At 45.0% G+C, this 18,722-nt stretch overlaps 1 protein-coding gene across 2 annotated transcripts in view; it reads left to right on the forward strand.

Annotated features, from left to right (window-relative positions):
* Positions 1-18,722, forward strand: part of LOC110524516 (phospholipid phosphatase 3) — a 42,774-nt gene continuing 24,052 nt past the window's right edge. For both annotated transcript variants that reach the window (XM_036978327.2, XM_036978326.2), the window contains exon 1: positions 1-3,606. In XM_036978327.2, the coding sequence (XP_036834222.1) occupies positions 3,501-3,606 (106 nt within the window). In that variant the 5' untranslated portion in view covers positions 1-3,500. The remainder of the gene's footprint in view (positions 3,607-18,722) is intronic.

The raw sequence follows: 18,722 nt of genomic DNA on the forward strand, positions 1-18,722 counted from the left end.
TTCTTTTTGTTTTGTAAGTTTCACAAAAATAAAGATGTGGAATTCAGAGCACGCTGTGCCTTGGTCCGTCTCTACACACAATCATAACAGAAGATCCCACCACATCAGGACCAAGCAGCGTGCCCAGGAGGAGATGGCATCCTGGTCTTTGGAAGAGATCGAGGAAAGAATATCCTGGACTTGGGAGGAAGTCTTGACAAGACACGAAAGCCTGCCGTGGAAACAGACGGCAGGAGCGAAGGGAGGACAGCGACGAAGGCCGGGGTTTGCGGCCACAGAGTAAGCCTAAAAGACAGCCCAAATTATTTTTTTGGGGGGGGGGGTGGCACACGGGGTGGTCGAATGAGCCTGAGACCGTCAGGGAGTCGTAGGAGGAACTCTGAGAAAGATTCCGGAGAGAGGTGGTGGCGATGGGAGTGCTGCAGAGCGGGCGGTGTCATCTGCACCGGTTTCACACATCTGGCCTCCAGTGCGCCTCCCCAGTCCAGTACGTCCTGTCTCCTCCACGCACTCGCCCTGAAGTGTGTGTCCCCGTTCCGGTACAATTTGTGCCGGTTCTATGCACCAGGTCTCCAGTGCACCTCCACAGCCCGGTACTTCCTGTGCTAGCTCCCCGAACTCACCATGCGAGTGTGTCATCGTTCCGGCACCATCTGTGCCAGCTCTACGCACCAGGTCTCCAGTGCACCTCCACAGCCCAGTACATCTTGTGCCTCCTTCTCGCACTCTTCCTGAAGTGCGTGTCCCCAGTCCGGTACGTCCTGTGCCTGCTCCTCGCATTCTCCCTCAAGTGTGCCTTCTCAGTCAGGTACGTCCTGTGCCTGCTCCCCGCACTTGCCCTGAAGTGCGTGTCACTAGTCCGGTGCCACCTGTGCCGGCCCCACGCATCAGGCCTACAGTGCGCCTCCCCAGTCCAGAGCTTCAGACGACGGTCCCCGGTCCAGAACCTCCTGAGATGCTCCCCTGTCCGGAACCTCCTGAGACGGTCCACTGTACGGAACCTCCTAAGACGGTCCAGAGTCCGGAACCTCCTGCGATGGTCCACAGTCCAGAACCTCCAGCTCCAGGGCAGGAGCCTTCCTCTGCGCCGATGCCCAGTCCGAGCAAGGCGTTCAGTCCAGCTCCAGGGCAGGAGCCTTCCCCTGCGCCGGTGCCCAGTCCAGGCACGGCGTCCGGTCCCGCTCCATGGCAGGAGCCTTCCTCTGCGCCGGTGCCCAGTCCGGGTGCGGCGTACAACCCAGATCCATGGCCGGGGCCCTCCTCTACGCCGAGGCCCAGAATAATTTAAAATATATTTTGTTGTTTAATGCTTTTATGGTTACTACATGATTCCATATGTGTTATTTGATGGTTTTGATTTCTTCACTATTATTCTACAATGTAGAACATAGTAAAAATAAAGATAAACCCTTGCATGAGTAGGTGTGTCCAAACTTTTGACTGGTACTGTACATATCTACCTCAATTACCTTGTACCCCTGCACATCGACTCGGTACTGTTATAGCCAAGTTATCGTTACTCTTGTGTATTTATGACTTCTATTTTCTCTCTCTGCATTGTTGGGAAGGGCTGGTAAGTAAGCATTTCACTGTTAGTCTACACCAGGTGTTTACAAAGTATGTGACAAATAAAAATTGATTGGATTTGCGATACAATGCTGTGTCCACTTACTGTCTCTCTGCTATACAGTTACCGTGCTCACCATCCACACTTTGGAACTATGAAATGTGTCTACGGCCTGTATGTGCCTGTATGGAATTCTTGAAGTATTTAAAAAAAATCTTTGCTGCTAATAAATGGGCAAAAGCCCCAAGGATCTAATCTAAATCTGGAATATTTATTAATATTTTCAATCCCACCTGTGCTAGAGTGGATATCAGGAACTTTTGACTAGGTTAGCCACTATTAATCTCATCAAGAGTTTCAGATATTTTGGCAATGGTATTTGGGGGAGGTGTTGGACTGACAGACAAAAGGTTGCTGGTTCAAGTCCTGTTTGGTAAACTCTGTAAATTGAATGCCCATACTTTCAGTGACCAGTTACGTGTGAGTACAAGGTCGTGTTCATTAAGGCATACTGTACCAAAACGTTTGGCAAAGTGGCATTAAAACAAGCTTCCTTTGGACACATTCAGATACCTCTTAATTTCATTACATTTCTTTGCGATTTCTTCTGTTTCATGCCAACTGTACATGCATGACTCAGATATTTGGCAGATTTTTTCCTCCATCAGTAATGCAGTAATGAAGGCCTACTATAGTTGCAGCCTGGTCTCATACACTCATACACGTAACATAGTAAATTAAATCCGGGATCTGAAATTAGTATGATATGTTTGGTATGGTTACATACTATAACGCTGCGTGTCAAATCTCATCATGGACAACTTTAGCATTTGAGCTAATTAGCAACTTTGCAACTACTTACACATGTTTTGCTACTTTTCATTTAGCATGTTAGCTAACCCTTCCCCTAACCCTTTAGCCTAACTTCCAACCTTAACCCTAACCTTAATCCTTAACCCTGAATCATAGCCTAGCTAACGTTAGCCACATGGCTAACTTTATCCAAAACAAATGGGAATTTGTAACATATCATATGTATGTACAATTCGTAACATATTGTACGAATTGCAATTTGTAACATATCATACGAATTGATATTGGTAACATATCATACGAAATTGATCATTGAAATCCACATATTAATACATACCATACGAAACATAACATCATGATGAATTCAGTTTCACGGATTTACGTACAGAATAATACGAAATGCTCTGAGACCAGGTTGGTAGTAGTGACAAGGGGCTCGCTGCCCACCGACGCCGCTTCATGGTGCGCCCTGTGCGCTCTGTGTTCTGTGTTGGCCTCCCCAGTACCCGCCGCTGGGAGCAGTGTCAGACTGCTCTTATCCAGGTCCAGAGAACGTTTACTAGCATGAGGTATGGAGCTAATTACTGAGCCGTAGCAGAGAGAAGAGAAGAAGGCTGAGCCAAACTGCTGAGGAGGAGGGTGAGGAGGAGGAGGAGAAGAGGAAGGGTTGATAAAACTACCATATCTCTCTCTCTGCGCTCAGAGCGCTATTCTCTGCCAGGCTTTGAAGCTGACAGAGAGAGAGGAGACAGAAGCAGGATTCATTCATCATAGCGCCTTTACAGAAGTTTACCATCCCAAATCGTGAACAGGACAGACGAAAGGTTTTAATCCAGTATCTGAAGAGGCGATTTATGGTGAAAAGTATGCTTTTTTAAAGTAAAATATTTGGACAGACGAGGCATCGCATCGTTGCAGCGCTGATACAAAGTTTGCAGGTCCTCTACTTAGTTGGGAAGTTCGTTTCCCATAGTTGGCTTCTGAGTGACATCTGCTTCTTCTCGGCTGGAATCCTTGACGGACTAAATAACGTGATTTAGATTGTTTGGAGAGCTGGTGGAATTTTAACTGGAGACGGAGTTCTTCCATGCAACAGTTGGCTATTTTGTACAAGTAAGCCATGGCACAACAGACCAGAAACGGAGGGACCTCATTGAACAACAACGGCACCGATATCACCAAGAGGAAGCTGTTGACAGGACTGGACCTCTTCTGCCTGCTACTAGGTGAGTTTCAAAAACATCTTCGGCAAATATTGTAAACAAATTAAATGACTTGACAGCACTGAATACCCTATAACATGACAATAACGTTCCAATACTGTCACACTGTAATGGCATCAGGAAAAAGTGTGGCCTATAATACACTGGACAATTAGGCTACATAACATATTTAACACTTTAAAGGGTGTGGCCAGAATGTATATGGTGCGGTAGTGTGTTATTAGTAAGAAATACAAACAGAACCACTCTGCCAGAGTGTGTTACAACAGAGAGAGAGAGAGAGAGAGAGAGAGATAGAGAGAGAGAGAGGAAGAGGAAGAGAGGATACGCTGCCCTGAGCAGAGAGAGAGGGAGTCAGAGAGGAGACAACGCCAACATTTCCACAGAGGGACAGGTTAGGCCTACTATATTAAAAATAATTTAATATGTTAACAACCGGCAACATGTCCACCTAACACGCTTATCGTTAACGTGATCAGACCGTAAAATAGTTGTCAGACGGTGAGAACCAGGACCACGGGACTCTGTTTTAAGTGCCCTTGAGAGAGTGAGAGAACACACTGTGGTTGACGTGATGTGAAGTGGTCAAACAGGTTATTATGGTTTCCTAAAGACCACTGTCTGACTGAAAAATACTCTATGAGAATAAACCTACTCGATGCATTTAGTTGCGATTAAGTCAAATTGTTCATAAATGTTTCTATAATTGGATATTATATTATCCCAATTAACAGTGGGAAAGGTCCCTGCTGTGTGTGTGTTTATGTTTATGTCTGTGTGTCCAGGGGTGAGAGATGTTGGAGGTGTTTTGAAGTGCTGCAACTTTACCATTTTACTGCCCCTTAAAAGTCTGCCAGCCCCTCTCCACAGCCTTTTCCCCTACCACCATCCTCCGTTACCCCTATTGCCGCTATTACCCTCTTGAGCTGCCTTTCCATCTAGAGAATAGGAATGGTATGAAACAGGACTAGAGCTTTGGAATGGTGTGCAATTGGAATTGGAATACAAATGGAATGCTGTGGAATTGGAATATAAATGGAACATAGAATGTGATTATGCTCTGGAGTGCTATTCCATTACGACATTCATTATAGGACATGCAGCATTATGTAGGTCAGGCAAGGCAATGGTGTGTGTTTGTGTTTGTTTGACTGAGGTGATGATGGCTTGTCTGAACAATGCCAGTCATCTCCTTCTTTCTTTATCTCTCATTCCCCCCTTTTCTCTCTTTCTTTACACGTTCTCTCCCACAACCCTACAGCAAATCTCCTTCAGATGCCCCCCAGATCATCTCTGTCTCTGTCTCTGTCTCTGTCTCTGTCTCTCTCTCACTCTCTCTCTCTCTCTCTCTCTCTCTCTCTCTCTCTCTCTGTCTCTCTCTCTCTCTCTCTCTCTCTCTCTCTCTCTCTCTCTCTCTCTCTCTGTCTGTCTCTCTCTCTACGTGTAGTAGTTGCTTACACATTTGTGTTGTGAGGCAGGGGGAATGCCTCTTCACTGTAATCCCAGTGGTGTGCAAAGAGAGAGAGAGAGAGAGAGAGAGAGAGAGAAAGTGAGAGAGAGGGAGAGAGAGAGAGAGATAAATGAGCAACAGAGAGAGAAAGAGAGATAAATGAGCAACAGAGAGAGAAAGAGATTAGGGAAGGCAATAGGTAAAAGAGAACAATAGCAGTTCTATTGTTTTTGCCCTCACAAGACAATCTGATATAGGAGAGATAAAGTTCCCAGTTTACTCACAAGCACCACTCTGTCTAGAAACAGCTATAAATGTCAGACATTCATTATAGGACATGCAGCATTGACGCAGGCAAGGCAATGGTGTGTGTTTGTGTTTGTTTGTCTGAGGTGATGATGGCTCGTTTGAACAATGCCAACCCATCTCTCTCTCTCTACGGGGAATGCGTGGAGTAATTGCTTAAACATTTGTGTTGTGAGGCAGGGGGAAATGCCTCTTCACTGTAAGCCCAGCGCTGTGCTCTGAGAGAGAGAGGGAGAGAGAGAGACAGAAAGAGCGACAGAGAGATTAGGGAAGGCAAAATAACAGTAACAGCTCTATAGTTTTTGCCCTCACAAGACAAGCTTGATCATATATAGTAGAGATAATGTCCCAGTTTCTTCACAAGCATCACCCTGTCTAGAAATAGCTACAAATGTCAGACGTCGTTTTCCAGCGAGTTTATATTTCTATTAGTGAGCTTATTAAAACATCTCAGACGAACATACAGTACAGTGTTTCATCTCTAGCATATAAACTCCGAAACAGAAACACTGATTCATATAAACTCTGTGACAGTCTTTGAATCCATGTGGAGTAGATTTCCTCCACAAACCAACTTCCTCCGCTTTACAAACACAGGCTTGGGCGCATTGTGCTTGTTGTCAACACACACACACTCATACACATACCCTCTTTGTGATTCTAAATACAGACAAGCTGTCTTTTATTGATTCGATGGCCTGGTTTAGTGTGGGTAAGGGAGGGAGGGATGTAGAGGGGGATGGATCTAGTGACTAAGGAGAGGAGATAGAGGGGGGCTATCAGGGGGAATGAAAGGGGTAAGGAGGAATGTGCGTTTGCAGAGCACTTGAAGAATGTGTGATTATGAATGGACTTTGCCCTCACCCGTGTGTCTGTTTGTGTGTGTGTGTGTGTGTGTGTGTGTGTGTGTTGTCTGCTGGTGAACACCATCTATGCAGACAGTCTATAGACCCTCCTGTTACTCTTGGGTAGATCTAAGATAATACATCATCTTCAATACTGCCAGAGAGAACAGCAGCCCAGAGAGGGATTGAGACAGACATATTTACTGTGGAGAGATAATCCCATACTGCCAGTGAGAACAGCAGCCCAGAGAACAATTGAGACAGACAGATTTACTATGGAGAGATAATCCCATACTGCCAGTGAGAACAGCAGCCCAGAGAGGGATTGAGAAAGACAGATTTACTATGGAGAGATAATCCCATACTGCCAGTGAGAACAGCAGCCCAGAGAGGGATTGAGACAGACATATTTACTGTGGAGAGATAATCCCATACTGCCAGTGAGAACAGCAGCCCAGAGAACAATTGAGACAGACAGATTTACTATGGAGAGATAATCCCATACTGCCAGTGAGAACAGCAGCCCAGAGAGGGATTGAGACAGACAGATTTACTATGGAGAGATAATCCCATACTGCCAGAGAGAACAGCAGCCCAGAGAGGAATTAAGACAGACAGATTTACTATGGAGAGATGAACCCATACTGCCAGAGAGAACAGCACCCCAGAGAGGGATTGAGACAGACATATTTACTATGGAGAGATAATCCCATACTGCCAGAGAGAACAGCAGCCCAGAGAACAATTGAGACAGACAGATTTACTGTGGAGAGATAATCCCATACTGGCAGTTGGACACAAACAGTATCTGCTGATTAGCATAACACACACACACACACACACACACACACACACACACACACACACACACACACACACACACACACACACACACACACACACACACAGCGTCCCGGGGCTGTGGGAGAGTGGAGATTGCGGATGTTTTTTAGAAGAGATGTTCTATGTGGAGAGACGCTGTGCTCTTTAGGAAACAACACTTCTAAAAACAGACCCCAGCCCTGCTCTACAGCTGCACAATGGGACTGGAGTGCTGTGTGTGTCTGTGTGTGTCTGTGTGTTCATGTTCGGACTAGAGCTGGGAAGCTATTCAAGGTTGGTGTCTTTCTCAGAATATAAATTCAAGTCCTCCCCCTCTCTCCTCTCCCTCTCTCCTCTCCCTCTCTCCTCTCCACTCTGACTTGTTATCCAGTTGGCTGCTCAGAAAGCAACAAAGAGTGAAAGTCAATGCTAAGTAAAGGTCTCTATTAGAGAGATTTTTATTTATTTATTTGTAATAATGACAATTGCAACAATACTGAATGAACACTTATTTTAACTTAATATAATACATCAATAAAAATACATTTAGCCTCAAATAAATAATGAAACATGTTCAATTTGGTTTAAATAATGCAGAAACAAAGAGAAGTAGAAGTGCAATATGTGCCATGTAAGAAAGCTAACGTTTGAGTTCCTTGCTCAGAACATGAGAACATATGAAAGTTGGTGGTTCCTTTTTAACAAGAGACTTCAATATTCCAAGGTAAGAGGTTTTAGGTTGTAGTTAATGTAGTATTTATAGGACTATTTCTCTCTATACCATTTTGTATTTCAAATATCTTTGACTATTGGATGTTCTTATAGGCACTATAGTATTGCCAGTGTAACAGTATAGCCTCCGTGCCTCTCCTCGCCCCTACCTGGGCTCGAACCAGGAACACATCGACAACAGCCACCCTCGAAGCAGCGTTACCCATGCAGAGCAAGGGGAACAACCACTCCAAGTCTCAGAGAGAGTGACGTTTGAAACGCTATTAACGCGCACCCCGCTAACTAGCTAGCCATTTCACATCGGTTACACCAGCCATTAGGCTGATAGGCTTGAAGTCATAAACAGCACTGTGCTTGCGAAGAGCTGCTGGCAAAATGCACAAAAGTGCTGTTTGAATGAATGCTTACGAGCCTGCTGCTGCCTACCACCGCTCAGTCAGATTTCTCCATCAAATCATAGACTTAATTATAACATAATAACACACAGAAATACGAGCCTATGGTCATTAATATGGTAGAATCCGGAAACTATCATTTCAAAAACAAAACGTTTATTATTTCAGTGAAATACGGAACCGTTCCGTATTTTATCTAACGGGTGGCATCCCTGGATTTCTTTTAGCTAAACATGCAGGTTTAAAAATATATACTTCTGTGTATTGATTTTAAGAAAGGCATTGGTGTTTATGGTTAGGTACAGTCATCCAACGATTGTTTTCGCAAATGCGCTTTTGTTAAGTAATTCCCCAGCGTTGCATCGATTATATGCAACACAGGACACGCTAGATAAACTAGTAATATCATCAACCATGTGTAGTTATAACTAGTGATTATGATTCATTGATTGTTTTTTATAAGATAAGTTTAATTCTAGCCAGCAACTTACCTTGGCTTCTACTGCATTCGCGTAACAGGCAGGCTCCTCGTGGAGTGCAACGAGATGCAGGTGGTTAGAGCGTTGGACTAGTTAACTGTAAGGTTGCAATATTGGATCCCCCGAGCTGACAAGGTGAAAATCTGTCGTTCTGCCCCTGAACAAGGCAGTGAACCCATCGTTCCTAGGCCGTCATTGAAATTAAGAATGTGTTCTTAACGGATTTACCTTGTTAAATAAATATTAAATAAAGGTATAGTAAAGGTATAACGATTATAATAAAGGTATCGTCCATTCCGATTAATCTGTCGACCTCTAGTCTCTATAGCGGCCAATCTTATTAATTTGAGCAGAGACACATCTCCTGTTAATTTCGAAATACAGCTGAGTGAAATCTCAGCCCTGTTACCGTGTTACCATTAGCTGACCATAAGAATTGAGGTAATGTGTGTTTTTATGTGCAGTCTGACCTGAAGTCAGTCTCTGTGGGAGATGGGAGAGTAGCCTTACAGCCCGGGGAAATCACCCTATGCTAGTATTATACTCCTATAGCTGATGTTAGCATTAACCCTCATCTCTACCTCCCATTAAGACCTATAGCGTTACATTATATTACATCAGTTTCACATTCTAGCTTTAACCCATTCAGTCACATACATCTCGTTAACCCAGTACTTCTCCTCCTCTGGTAAAAGGTACAGGTAACTGTCAAAATAATGGAAACACTTGAGAAAGTGAGGGATTCAAGGTATATTGAAAGCAGGTGCTTTCACACAGGTCTGGTTCCTGAGTTAATTAAGCAATTAACATCTCATCATGCTAAGGGTCATGTATAAAAATGTTAGGCAGGCCATCATTTTGGCTACCATGGCTATGCCCCCATAGGATGGCAATGCCCCCATCCACAGGGCACGAGTGGTCACTGAATGGTTTGATAAGCATGAAAATGATGTAAACCATAATCCATGGCTGTCTCAGTCACCAGATCTCAACCCAATTGAACACTTATGGGAGATTCTGGAGCGGCCCCTGAGACAGCATTTTCCACCACCATCAGCAAAATAGCAAATTATGGAATTTATTGTAGAAGAATGTTGTCGCATCCCTCCAATAGAGTTCCAGACACTTGAGGAACCTATGCCAAGGTGCATTGAAGCTGTTCTGGTTTGTGGTGGCCCAACACCCTATTAATACACTTTATGTTGGTGTTTCCTTTAATTTGGCAGTTACCTGTACATCTACTTCCCCAGGCTCTTTACTCTGACTGACCAACCGGCTCTATAAATATTTTCCAGAATTTCTTACATTCCTCATCAGCCAGCAGTACCGAGCTCTCTTGAAGTGACATCTGGTGTGTGTGTGTGTGTGTGTGTGTGTGTGTAGGGGGCACTCAGGAAAGGGTGGGAAACGGAAAGGTAGTGTCAGTCGGATGTAGGTGTGGCTCACTTTGCTGTGAAACATAATACCATCCACTTTCCAGCCCTTCCCCCCTCCTCTTCACATCCCTCTACCTCCGGCTCTTCCCTCTCCCTCTCTCTACCTCCCTGTAACCCCATTTCCACTCTGCCATCTCCCTCCTCCCCTCCTCCCTCTCCCTCCAATCAGTGGAGTGATGGTGCGAGTGGGACCCTGTAGAGGGAGGAATGTGTTGGGTCTGTGGAAGTAATGAGTTATAGATGTAGCTGGGCCTAGCATGAGTGGTCTACAGGCAGGCTGTTAGGGCTAGTGTTTGCCAGGCGCCTGTTGGATGGATGACTAATCATAGGTGGCTCACATGGCAACTGTAAACACACACACACCAGCCAGATCGCGCAAGATCCACTACGAAATTAGACATCCGTCCAGGTAAGCAGGATATCCGAAGATGACTTCAAGTAGGCTTGGGTTTTGCTAGGGCATTGTAGACGGGGATACCGGATGGGGGTAAGCCATGAGCTTAGGGTCGCGTGTTGAATCCCAGTGTTTGACAATTTTTTATTTGGGGGTTTTAACACTAGAACCGCTGAGCTCATTCTGACTGCAAATGTAACGGCTTTCGCCGTCGGATGAGAAAGAGTAGTCGGACCAAAGCCGCTCAGCCTTAGCTGCCTCCAGTTCCTCCTGTGGACGGAGATACTCCCCAGCCTGTGCCCAGGGTCCCTTACCGTCCAGAATCTCCTCCCATGTCCAGGAGTCCATTACACCCCGCTGCTTGGTCCTTTGGTGGTGGGTAGTTCTGTAACGGCTTTTGTCGTCGGATGAGGAAGAGTAGTCGGACCAAAGCCGCTCAGCCTTAGCTGCCTCCAGTTCCTCCTGTGGACGGAGATACTCCCCAGCCTGTGCCCAGGGTCCCTTACCGTCCAGAATCTCCTCCCATGTCCAGGAGTCCATTACACCCCGCTGCTTGGTCCTTTGGTGGTGGGTAGTTCTGTAACAGCTTTTGTCGTCGGATGAGGAAGAGTAGTCGGACCAAAGCACAGCGTGGTAAGTGTTCATATTTCTTTATTGAACTGAACACTGAATAAACAAAAACAACAAAGGGAAAACACGAAACAGTCCTGCAAGGTGAAAAACACTAAACAGAAATTAACTACCCATAAAAACCCTGTGGGAAAAGTCTACCTAAGTATGGTTCTCAATCAGAGACAACGACAGACAGCTGCCTCTGATTGAGAACCACACCCGGCCAAACACACAGAAATAGAAAACATAGAACAAAACATAGAATTCCCACCCCAACTCACGCCCTGACCAAACCGAAATATAGACATTAAAAGGATCTCTAAGGTCAGTGCGTGACAGCAACATTCTACCAGTGTAATTAATACATTTTATATTGGCAAAAATAATGATTTAGTTGTGTTTATGAAGGTCTTAGGTAACATTAGAATATGACTATTTTTTAAAATTAATTTCAAATAACACTGCATTTTTTTTAGTTTATGTTTCTGTAGGCTACATGTAAAAAGGAAAAACACAACTTCAAGTGTTTTAATAAATGTTATTGGTGGATGCCTTTGTTACAACTATGAAAAAGAAAGTCGTGTTGGAATGCGGTAACAGCTTTATAACAACCAAATAAAAATAAATACCCCAACCACCAAGACGCACAGTCAGTGATGACATTTTGGTCTGATAATTGGCATTGTCACCGGCTTGTTCTATCCAAACAGTGTCATTCCTTCCTCTCTGCTGTCTCACCGTTTTATTAGGTGGTGGCACGGGCACCTGATCAGTGTGCAACGTCCCCACCATCTGAGTCGTTTTCACTCAGATTTTGCAGCAATGCTAACACAGCATGTGCATCCATTTGTCTGGTCTTCATGCCATTGTAAATTGTGCACTCTCACTGTGTACTCCAAGTAGGCCAGAGTGGACTGATAAGACTACTTGGATTTGGTGGACTAATATAGGGGACATATCATTTAGAGATTATAATTAGTTAATAATTAATTAATAAATACAGTAGAATGGCCTGCCCCGTTCTTCATTCACAATTGGTGATTACATAATTAGGCATTGTTCGCTGCTACTCGCCATCAACTCAACCAATTCTTTCCCATCATATTTCATCTGTTTATATGTGTAAAATTAGTTTCCGTATATTTTAGGTTCAGTTTCGAGGCAATTATCGGGTGATTATCAATTGGGCACGGCACCTTCAAATGTTTGGGAGAAGGAGGGGCAACGTGGAAAACATTCAAAAAAATGACACTCCCTCCTAAAACTGGTTATAACTCCAGTTTTGTTTGTGATATAAAAACTTCTAACAACGACAGTATGTTATATAGACTTATTTAGGATAAGTTAAGGATGGAGGGGGGGAATGACTTCTTAATTTTCACGATTTCACAGTATTATTTTACCTCAGTGTGCAAATACTGTATATAAAACACAGGGTAATATCCCAATTTTTTTGGACTGCACTGGACTTTTAACCCTATCACAAACCCTTAATTTAACCATTTGGAATTTATGCTTAAACTTAACCTTTGAAATTTGACGTTTATGGGCAAACATCTGATTCTGCAGTGAGACTGTGAGAGCTTATTGCGCACACACACACACACACACACACACACACACACACACACACACACACACACACACACACACACACACACACACACACACACACACACACACATAGACAAACACACACACACACACACACACACACACACACACACACACATAGACAAACACACACACACACACACACACACACACACACACATAGACAAACACACACACACACACACAGAGAGACATAGGCAAACACACACACACACACACACACACACACACACACACATAGAGACATAGACAAACACACACACACACACACACACACACAGAGAGACATAGACAAACACAAAAAACAAACACGTACTTAGGGTTAATTGTTGTGTCCGGTGCTGTTTATTCTCCTGTAGACCAAACACAGTTGTGTTTACAGTGAAGTATTACAACCCCATTCTTACAGCTCCAGACGGTATTATAGCCCTTTACGGGGCTAGACTTTAGAGTATATACACAATGATCCCGGCCCCCACACTACAGACAGACAGCAGTTGGAGTGGGAATCATTAGGCTGATATGGGAAGAGGAGCTGTGTTTATACTCACAGGGACACAGACTACCGATATGTCTACAGGGCTGTATACTTCAGGAGAGAAGAGACAAACCATTATTGGATTGACGAGATTATATGTAATCTAATATATAATCTAGAGATAATTATATATACACTCCCACTCATTTCTCCTCTGCCATAGCTGTAGTAGGGTGAGAGAGGAGGTCTGCAGTACTATGCCTGACATTTACTGTGCACACATGCTCCCCTTGCTCCATTCATTTACAGTTCTGTGCATTAATACAGTCAGGCATGTGAACATGGTTCATATCATTTATAGGACATTTATAGTTTGGTATTGTGATATCATGGGATAGTTGGTATATGGTTAGGCCTATGGGTGTGGTTTGCTTCTCTATTCAGACCCTGTGTTGTGTAATATATGCCATTTAGCAGATGCTTTTATCTGAAGCCACATACAGTCATGCGTGCATATATTTTATGTATGGGTGGTCCCGGGAATCAAACCCACTACCCTGGCGTTACAATCGCCATGCTCTACCAACTGAGCTACAAAGGTGAGGCAGCTCCTGAGGCTTTAGCTCCAGAAATGTACTGGGTTGCATAACTACAGTAGATTGAGATCCTTGCATGTTGACTACACCAACCGTCATATAGGGCACCCAGACTGTGTGCATGTTGATAAGCTACTGTGGCACCATGCCCAGGCTGATGTGTGTCCCTTAAACAGCCAGCTGGTCTCTGACTACTGGGTATAATGGCTCCAGTGGAACTACCACTTTTAGGGCTCCTGAGTGGTGCAGCGTTCAAAGGCACTTCATCTCAGTGCTAGAGGTGTCACTACAAACCCTGGTTCGATTCTGGGCTGTATCACAACCAGCTGTGATTGGGAGTCCCATAGGGTGGCTCACAATCGTGTTAGGGTTTGGCCGAGGTAGGCCGTCATTGTAAGTAAGAATTTGTTCTTGGCTGACCTGCCTAGTTAAAAAAAAAAAAATTATAAGTACATCACACACAGTTGGTGTATGAGACTATGGGTTGTATGGCTAGATGATAATGATACACTCCTGAGGTTTCTGAGACCTCAGGGTTGTCATTATATATGTTAGTGTGACAGACTGGACTGGACTGGACTGGACGTGTGTGTGTGTGTGTTTGCCATATGCAGTCCCCTTGTGCGTGCTGTCAGCAGCAGGTTGAGTGATAGGAGTTGGGATGAGGTCTCACTGTAACTGTCTTCTCCTGTGTGTGTGTGGGGGTCTTTCTTCCACAAACTGTTTTAGAGTGGTGTTGAACTCTTGAATATAATTCCAGGGTGTTTAGCAGTATGTTCTAAGTGTGGGTTTAAAGTTTGGGTTTCAAGTGTGTGTTAAGTGGAATTCTGTGTGTGGGGATGACACATAAACATCTGACCACCCCTTCTGTTTCTCTCTCTGGTGTCTCTCTCTGGTCTCTACCTCTGGTCTCTCTCTCTGGTCTCTCTCTCTGGTCTCTCTCTCTGGTCTCTCTCTCTGGTCTCTCTCTCTGGTCTCTCTCTCTGGTCTACCTCTGGTCTCTACCTCTCCCTTCTCTGGTCTCTCTCTCTGGTCTCTCTCTCTGGTCTACCTCTGGTCTCTACCTCTGGTCTCTACCTCTCCCTTCTCTCTGGTCTCTCTCTCTGGTCTCTACCTCTGGTCTCTCTCTTTCTGGTCTCTACCTCTGGTCTCTCCCTCTGGTCTCTCTCTCTGGTCTCTACCTCTGGCCTCTACCTCTGGCTTCTACCTCTGGGCTCTCCCTCTGGTTTCTACCTCTGGTCTCTCCTTCTCCCTTCTGTCTGGCCTTACCTTCCCTGATAGGGCCTCATCTCTTCTCTTCAATGTCACACCGGCCCCTCTGTCCTCAATACTAACTATCTCGCTCTCTCTCGGGGTGGGGAGATATTCACTGTTTAGGGGAACAATGGTTCTTTTGATGCGTCTGGACTCTTTGTATCGTATCGCTAATGAGCACTAATAGTCCTCTAGTATAGCGAGCGATGGAGGGGGAGAGATAAAGGGAGAGCGGGACGGAGAGAGAGATTGTTTATCTATTTCACTTGCTTTGGCAGTGTAAACATGATTTTCCCATGCCAATAAAGCCCTTCGAATTTAATTGAGAGAGAGTTCCTCACTTCTTGTGTATCTCTCAGCTACTCCTCCCCTCCCTCAGTGTCATTGGCTGGTCATTTAGTTGACAGGAGACTGATTTACAGAGGTGGCTGTATGGGCAGACAGGTCGCTCAAGATCCACTGCGAAATTTGACATCCGTCCAGGTAATGTTTTAACCCTACCCCAAACCTTGACCATTTGTAAGTAGTGCCTAAACTTAACCTTCCAAATTTGACTTTTATGGACAAACGTCTGATTCTGCAGTGAGACAGAGAGCTTGTTGATATGTGGCTGTATATTACACTGTGTAAGATTGTTGTTTGGCTGTGGTTTCATCCAGCTTTTAGTTCTTGTCCTTATCTCTATCTCTCTATCCTGTTTACATACAGAGGTATGTAGAGGAGAGGCTGACAGGCTCACAGCTTCACTGGAGAACAATACCGAGAACATTCACAGCCTAGCCATGATTTAACACCCATTGTCTTGATTTAGGAACACACACACACACACACACACACACACACACACACACACACACACTGACTTGTGGTTGGCAGTAGTCCTTATTGTAGTCTATGACAGGGGTAGCAGGTCTGGGCTGGGCTGGTTTCCCAAAATCATGGTAGCACTAAGATAATCTTTCATCCATTTAGTTTAAATGGAATTAAGATGATCTTAGTGCTACTATGCTTTTGGGAAACCAGCCCTGATCTCTAGCCCAGATAGAGACACCCTAGCCGCTATTACAGTACACTCTGCCCTTAGTGACAGCTGGAACTCTGCTGCTCTGATATCAGGGCCTTGAGGTAGGGATGGGTGGAGAAGGGAAGGAGGAGAGGGGAATGAGTAGAGGTAGAGAGACGGAGGGGTAGAGGAGAGGAGGGTCATCAACTTTCAAAGGGCATCCAGCCCTCCTCTCCAGACCAGGTCTTTGTAATAACACCATTATAGCAACAATAGAGAAACGCCCAGCGGGCCTGACAGACGGCTCCATACTCTATAGTCTATACTCTATATAGCTCTGGGAGTTTGTGTGCTGCTGGAGTCATATGTGGTCTCGGGTTTCCCTCCTAAACTAGATTTCACATGATGGCAGAAATGTGCTGGACTCCCCAGTCCCCATGGGGTCAGGCACAGGAGCAGGTGGAAGATCAAATCGTTTGAACTTTGTGCACAGCAGAACTGCCTCAAAAGTGTCGTGCTGGGCACAGCCTCCCCATCCTATGGAAAGCAGCTGTTTTTCCACTTACAAAGAAAAGACTAGGGGGAAGGTTGAGTTATGTAACAGCTACTCTCTTCCTTCCGATCTAAAAACACTTAAGGGCTAGGGGTAGAGGGTAGGGGGAGCTCATATAGAATGATAGAGACCTATAGTGGCCAAAAGGCAGTATTAGCGTGGGCAGCGCCATTGAGGGCTTCCACCATTTTAATGTAGTCAACTGGATGGGACTTCCAACTTCATTGGCTGATCCCTCCTAGTGACTCCAACCGGGTCATCAGGAGGGATCAACCAACTGTGAAGAAGAAAATGACTACTTCAAAATGGAGATTGCCTCAATGGCGCTGCCCATGCTGTCACAGATGCCATAATAGCACAGATAGAATGATGAGGCCTCTTTCCATCTCTATGGGGGGGCTGGAACAAGAACCCCAGCGGCTCTCCTTTGCAGGTGCATGTCTGTAAAGTCTCCTGGCCCAGAGGTTGTCCAATCAGGTGCCTTTGTGTAAAAAGCTGGTTGTTTATTGGTGTGAATAAAATCTTTCAGAGTAAGCACGTTTGAGCCACACCCCCTACCCTGCCTAGCCCTGGCTAGCTGGCAGCTTTTCACTGCAGCAGAAAAGAGGCCATTCATTCTGTACACTGCTCTGCTGACACAGCAGTGTGTGTGTGTGTGTGTGTGTGTGTGTGTGTGTGTGTGTGTGTGTGTGTGTGTGTGTGTGTGTGTGTGTGTGTGTGTGTGTGTGTGTGTGTGTGTGTGTGTGTGTGTGTGTGACAGCAGCTTGTGTAGACAAAGCTCTCTCAAACACACTCATACACAGATCAGCTGTGGGGTAGAATTGAAAATGCGAGCAAAGAGGGGAGACGAGAACAGAGGAATCGAAAGTATGAGAAGGGCTCCTGACTGGAGCAGTGGTCTAAGGCACTGCATCTCAGTGTAAGAGGCATCACTACAGTCCCTGGTTCAAATCAAGGCTGTATCACATCTGGCTGTGATTGGGAATCCCATAGGATGGTGCACAATTGGCCCAGTGTCAATTGTAAGAATTAGTTCTTAACTGACTTGCCTAGTTAAATAAAGAAAGAAGGGAGGAGAGAAGATGTTCAAGTCATTGGTAGGCCTACAATACTTCAGGCTAACACTCATCTTGTGTGAGGTCACTCTCTGACCCCTGACCATTAATCTCTAACCTTGCAAAGTGCAATAGTTCCTCAGGGTCAACACATGGCTTAATGTCACACACACACACACACAGTGTTCTATAGGGGAACTAGGGCTCAGCTAATGAACGTCATCAATTAGGACCAGATAGAATGTTCAGTTCCTCAGAAAGGTGTACACCTCGCTGTACATAGATTTTTCACATTTTATTTTATTTTGTGTTATTGACTGTACGTTTGTTTATGTGTAACTCTGTGTTGTTGTTTGTGTCGCACTGCTTTGCTTTATCTTGGCCAGGTCGTAGTTGTAAATGAGAACTTGTTCTCAACTGGCCTACCTGGTTGAATAAAGGTGAAATAAAATACAAATAAAAAGGTGTCAGGTACCCTACTGAACTCTCCCTCCTTTTCACACATTTTTCCCTCCAGTTTCTCCAGCCTTTTCACAAAAGGCCTTTGTGAAACACAGTTGCATGCACACTAATGCTGAGCTGATCTACAGTATCTTCATGCGGAGGAGAGACAGAAAAGAAGGAGTGTAGCTTTAATAGACTAGCAGGGAGAACAGGGTCAAACCCTTTACCCCCTCCCCTCTATCCTTATCCCCTGTCCTTCTGTCTCCACGGTCAGGGTTGACCATGGTCTGTGTGACAGAGAGACAGAGAGGAAATCCTCTGTTTTGAGCAGATCACAATGCCTATTCCTCTTCGCTACAACTCCGGCCATTCACCCCCATCCTCCCATCCCTCCCCTAGTTTACATTTTAGTCAGTGAGCAGTGAGCAGGGTATATATAGTTCTAATGCTGTCTGGGTCTAAAGCCATGTATAGTGCCACTAGAAGTTCAGAAAGGAATCCATCCTCTTGAGCGCAACCCCAAAATTAACCCCAAAGCCAATCAAACAGGCACCCGGCGCTAAACAGGCACCCTCTCATACATGCTCGCTCACGCTCACAGACACACACACACACACACACACACACACACACACACACACACACACACAC

Source organism: Oncorhynchus mykiss, chromosome 5 (assembly GCF_057628025.1).
Source record: "Oncorhynchus mykiss isolate SJ-2025 chromosome 5, ASM5762802v1, whole genome shotgun sequence".
Classification (NCBI taxonomy): domain Eukaryota; kingdom Metazoa; phylum Chordata; class Actinopteri; order Salmoniformes; family Salmonidae; genus Oncorhynchus; species Oncorhynchus mykiss.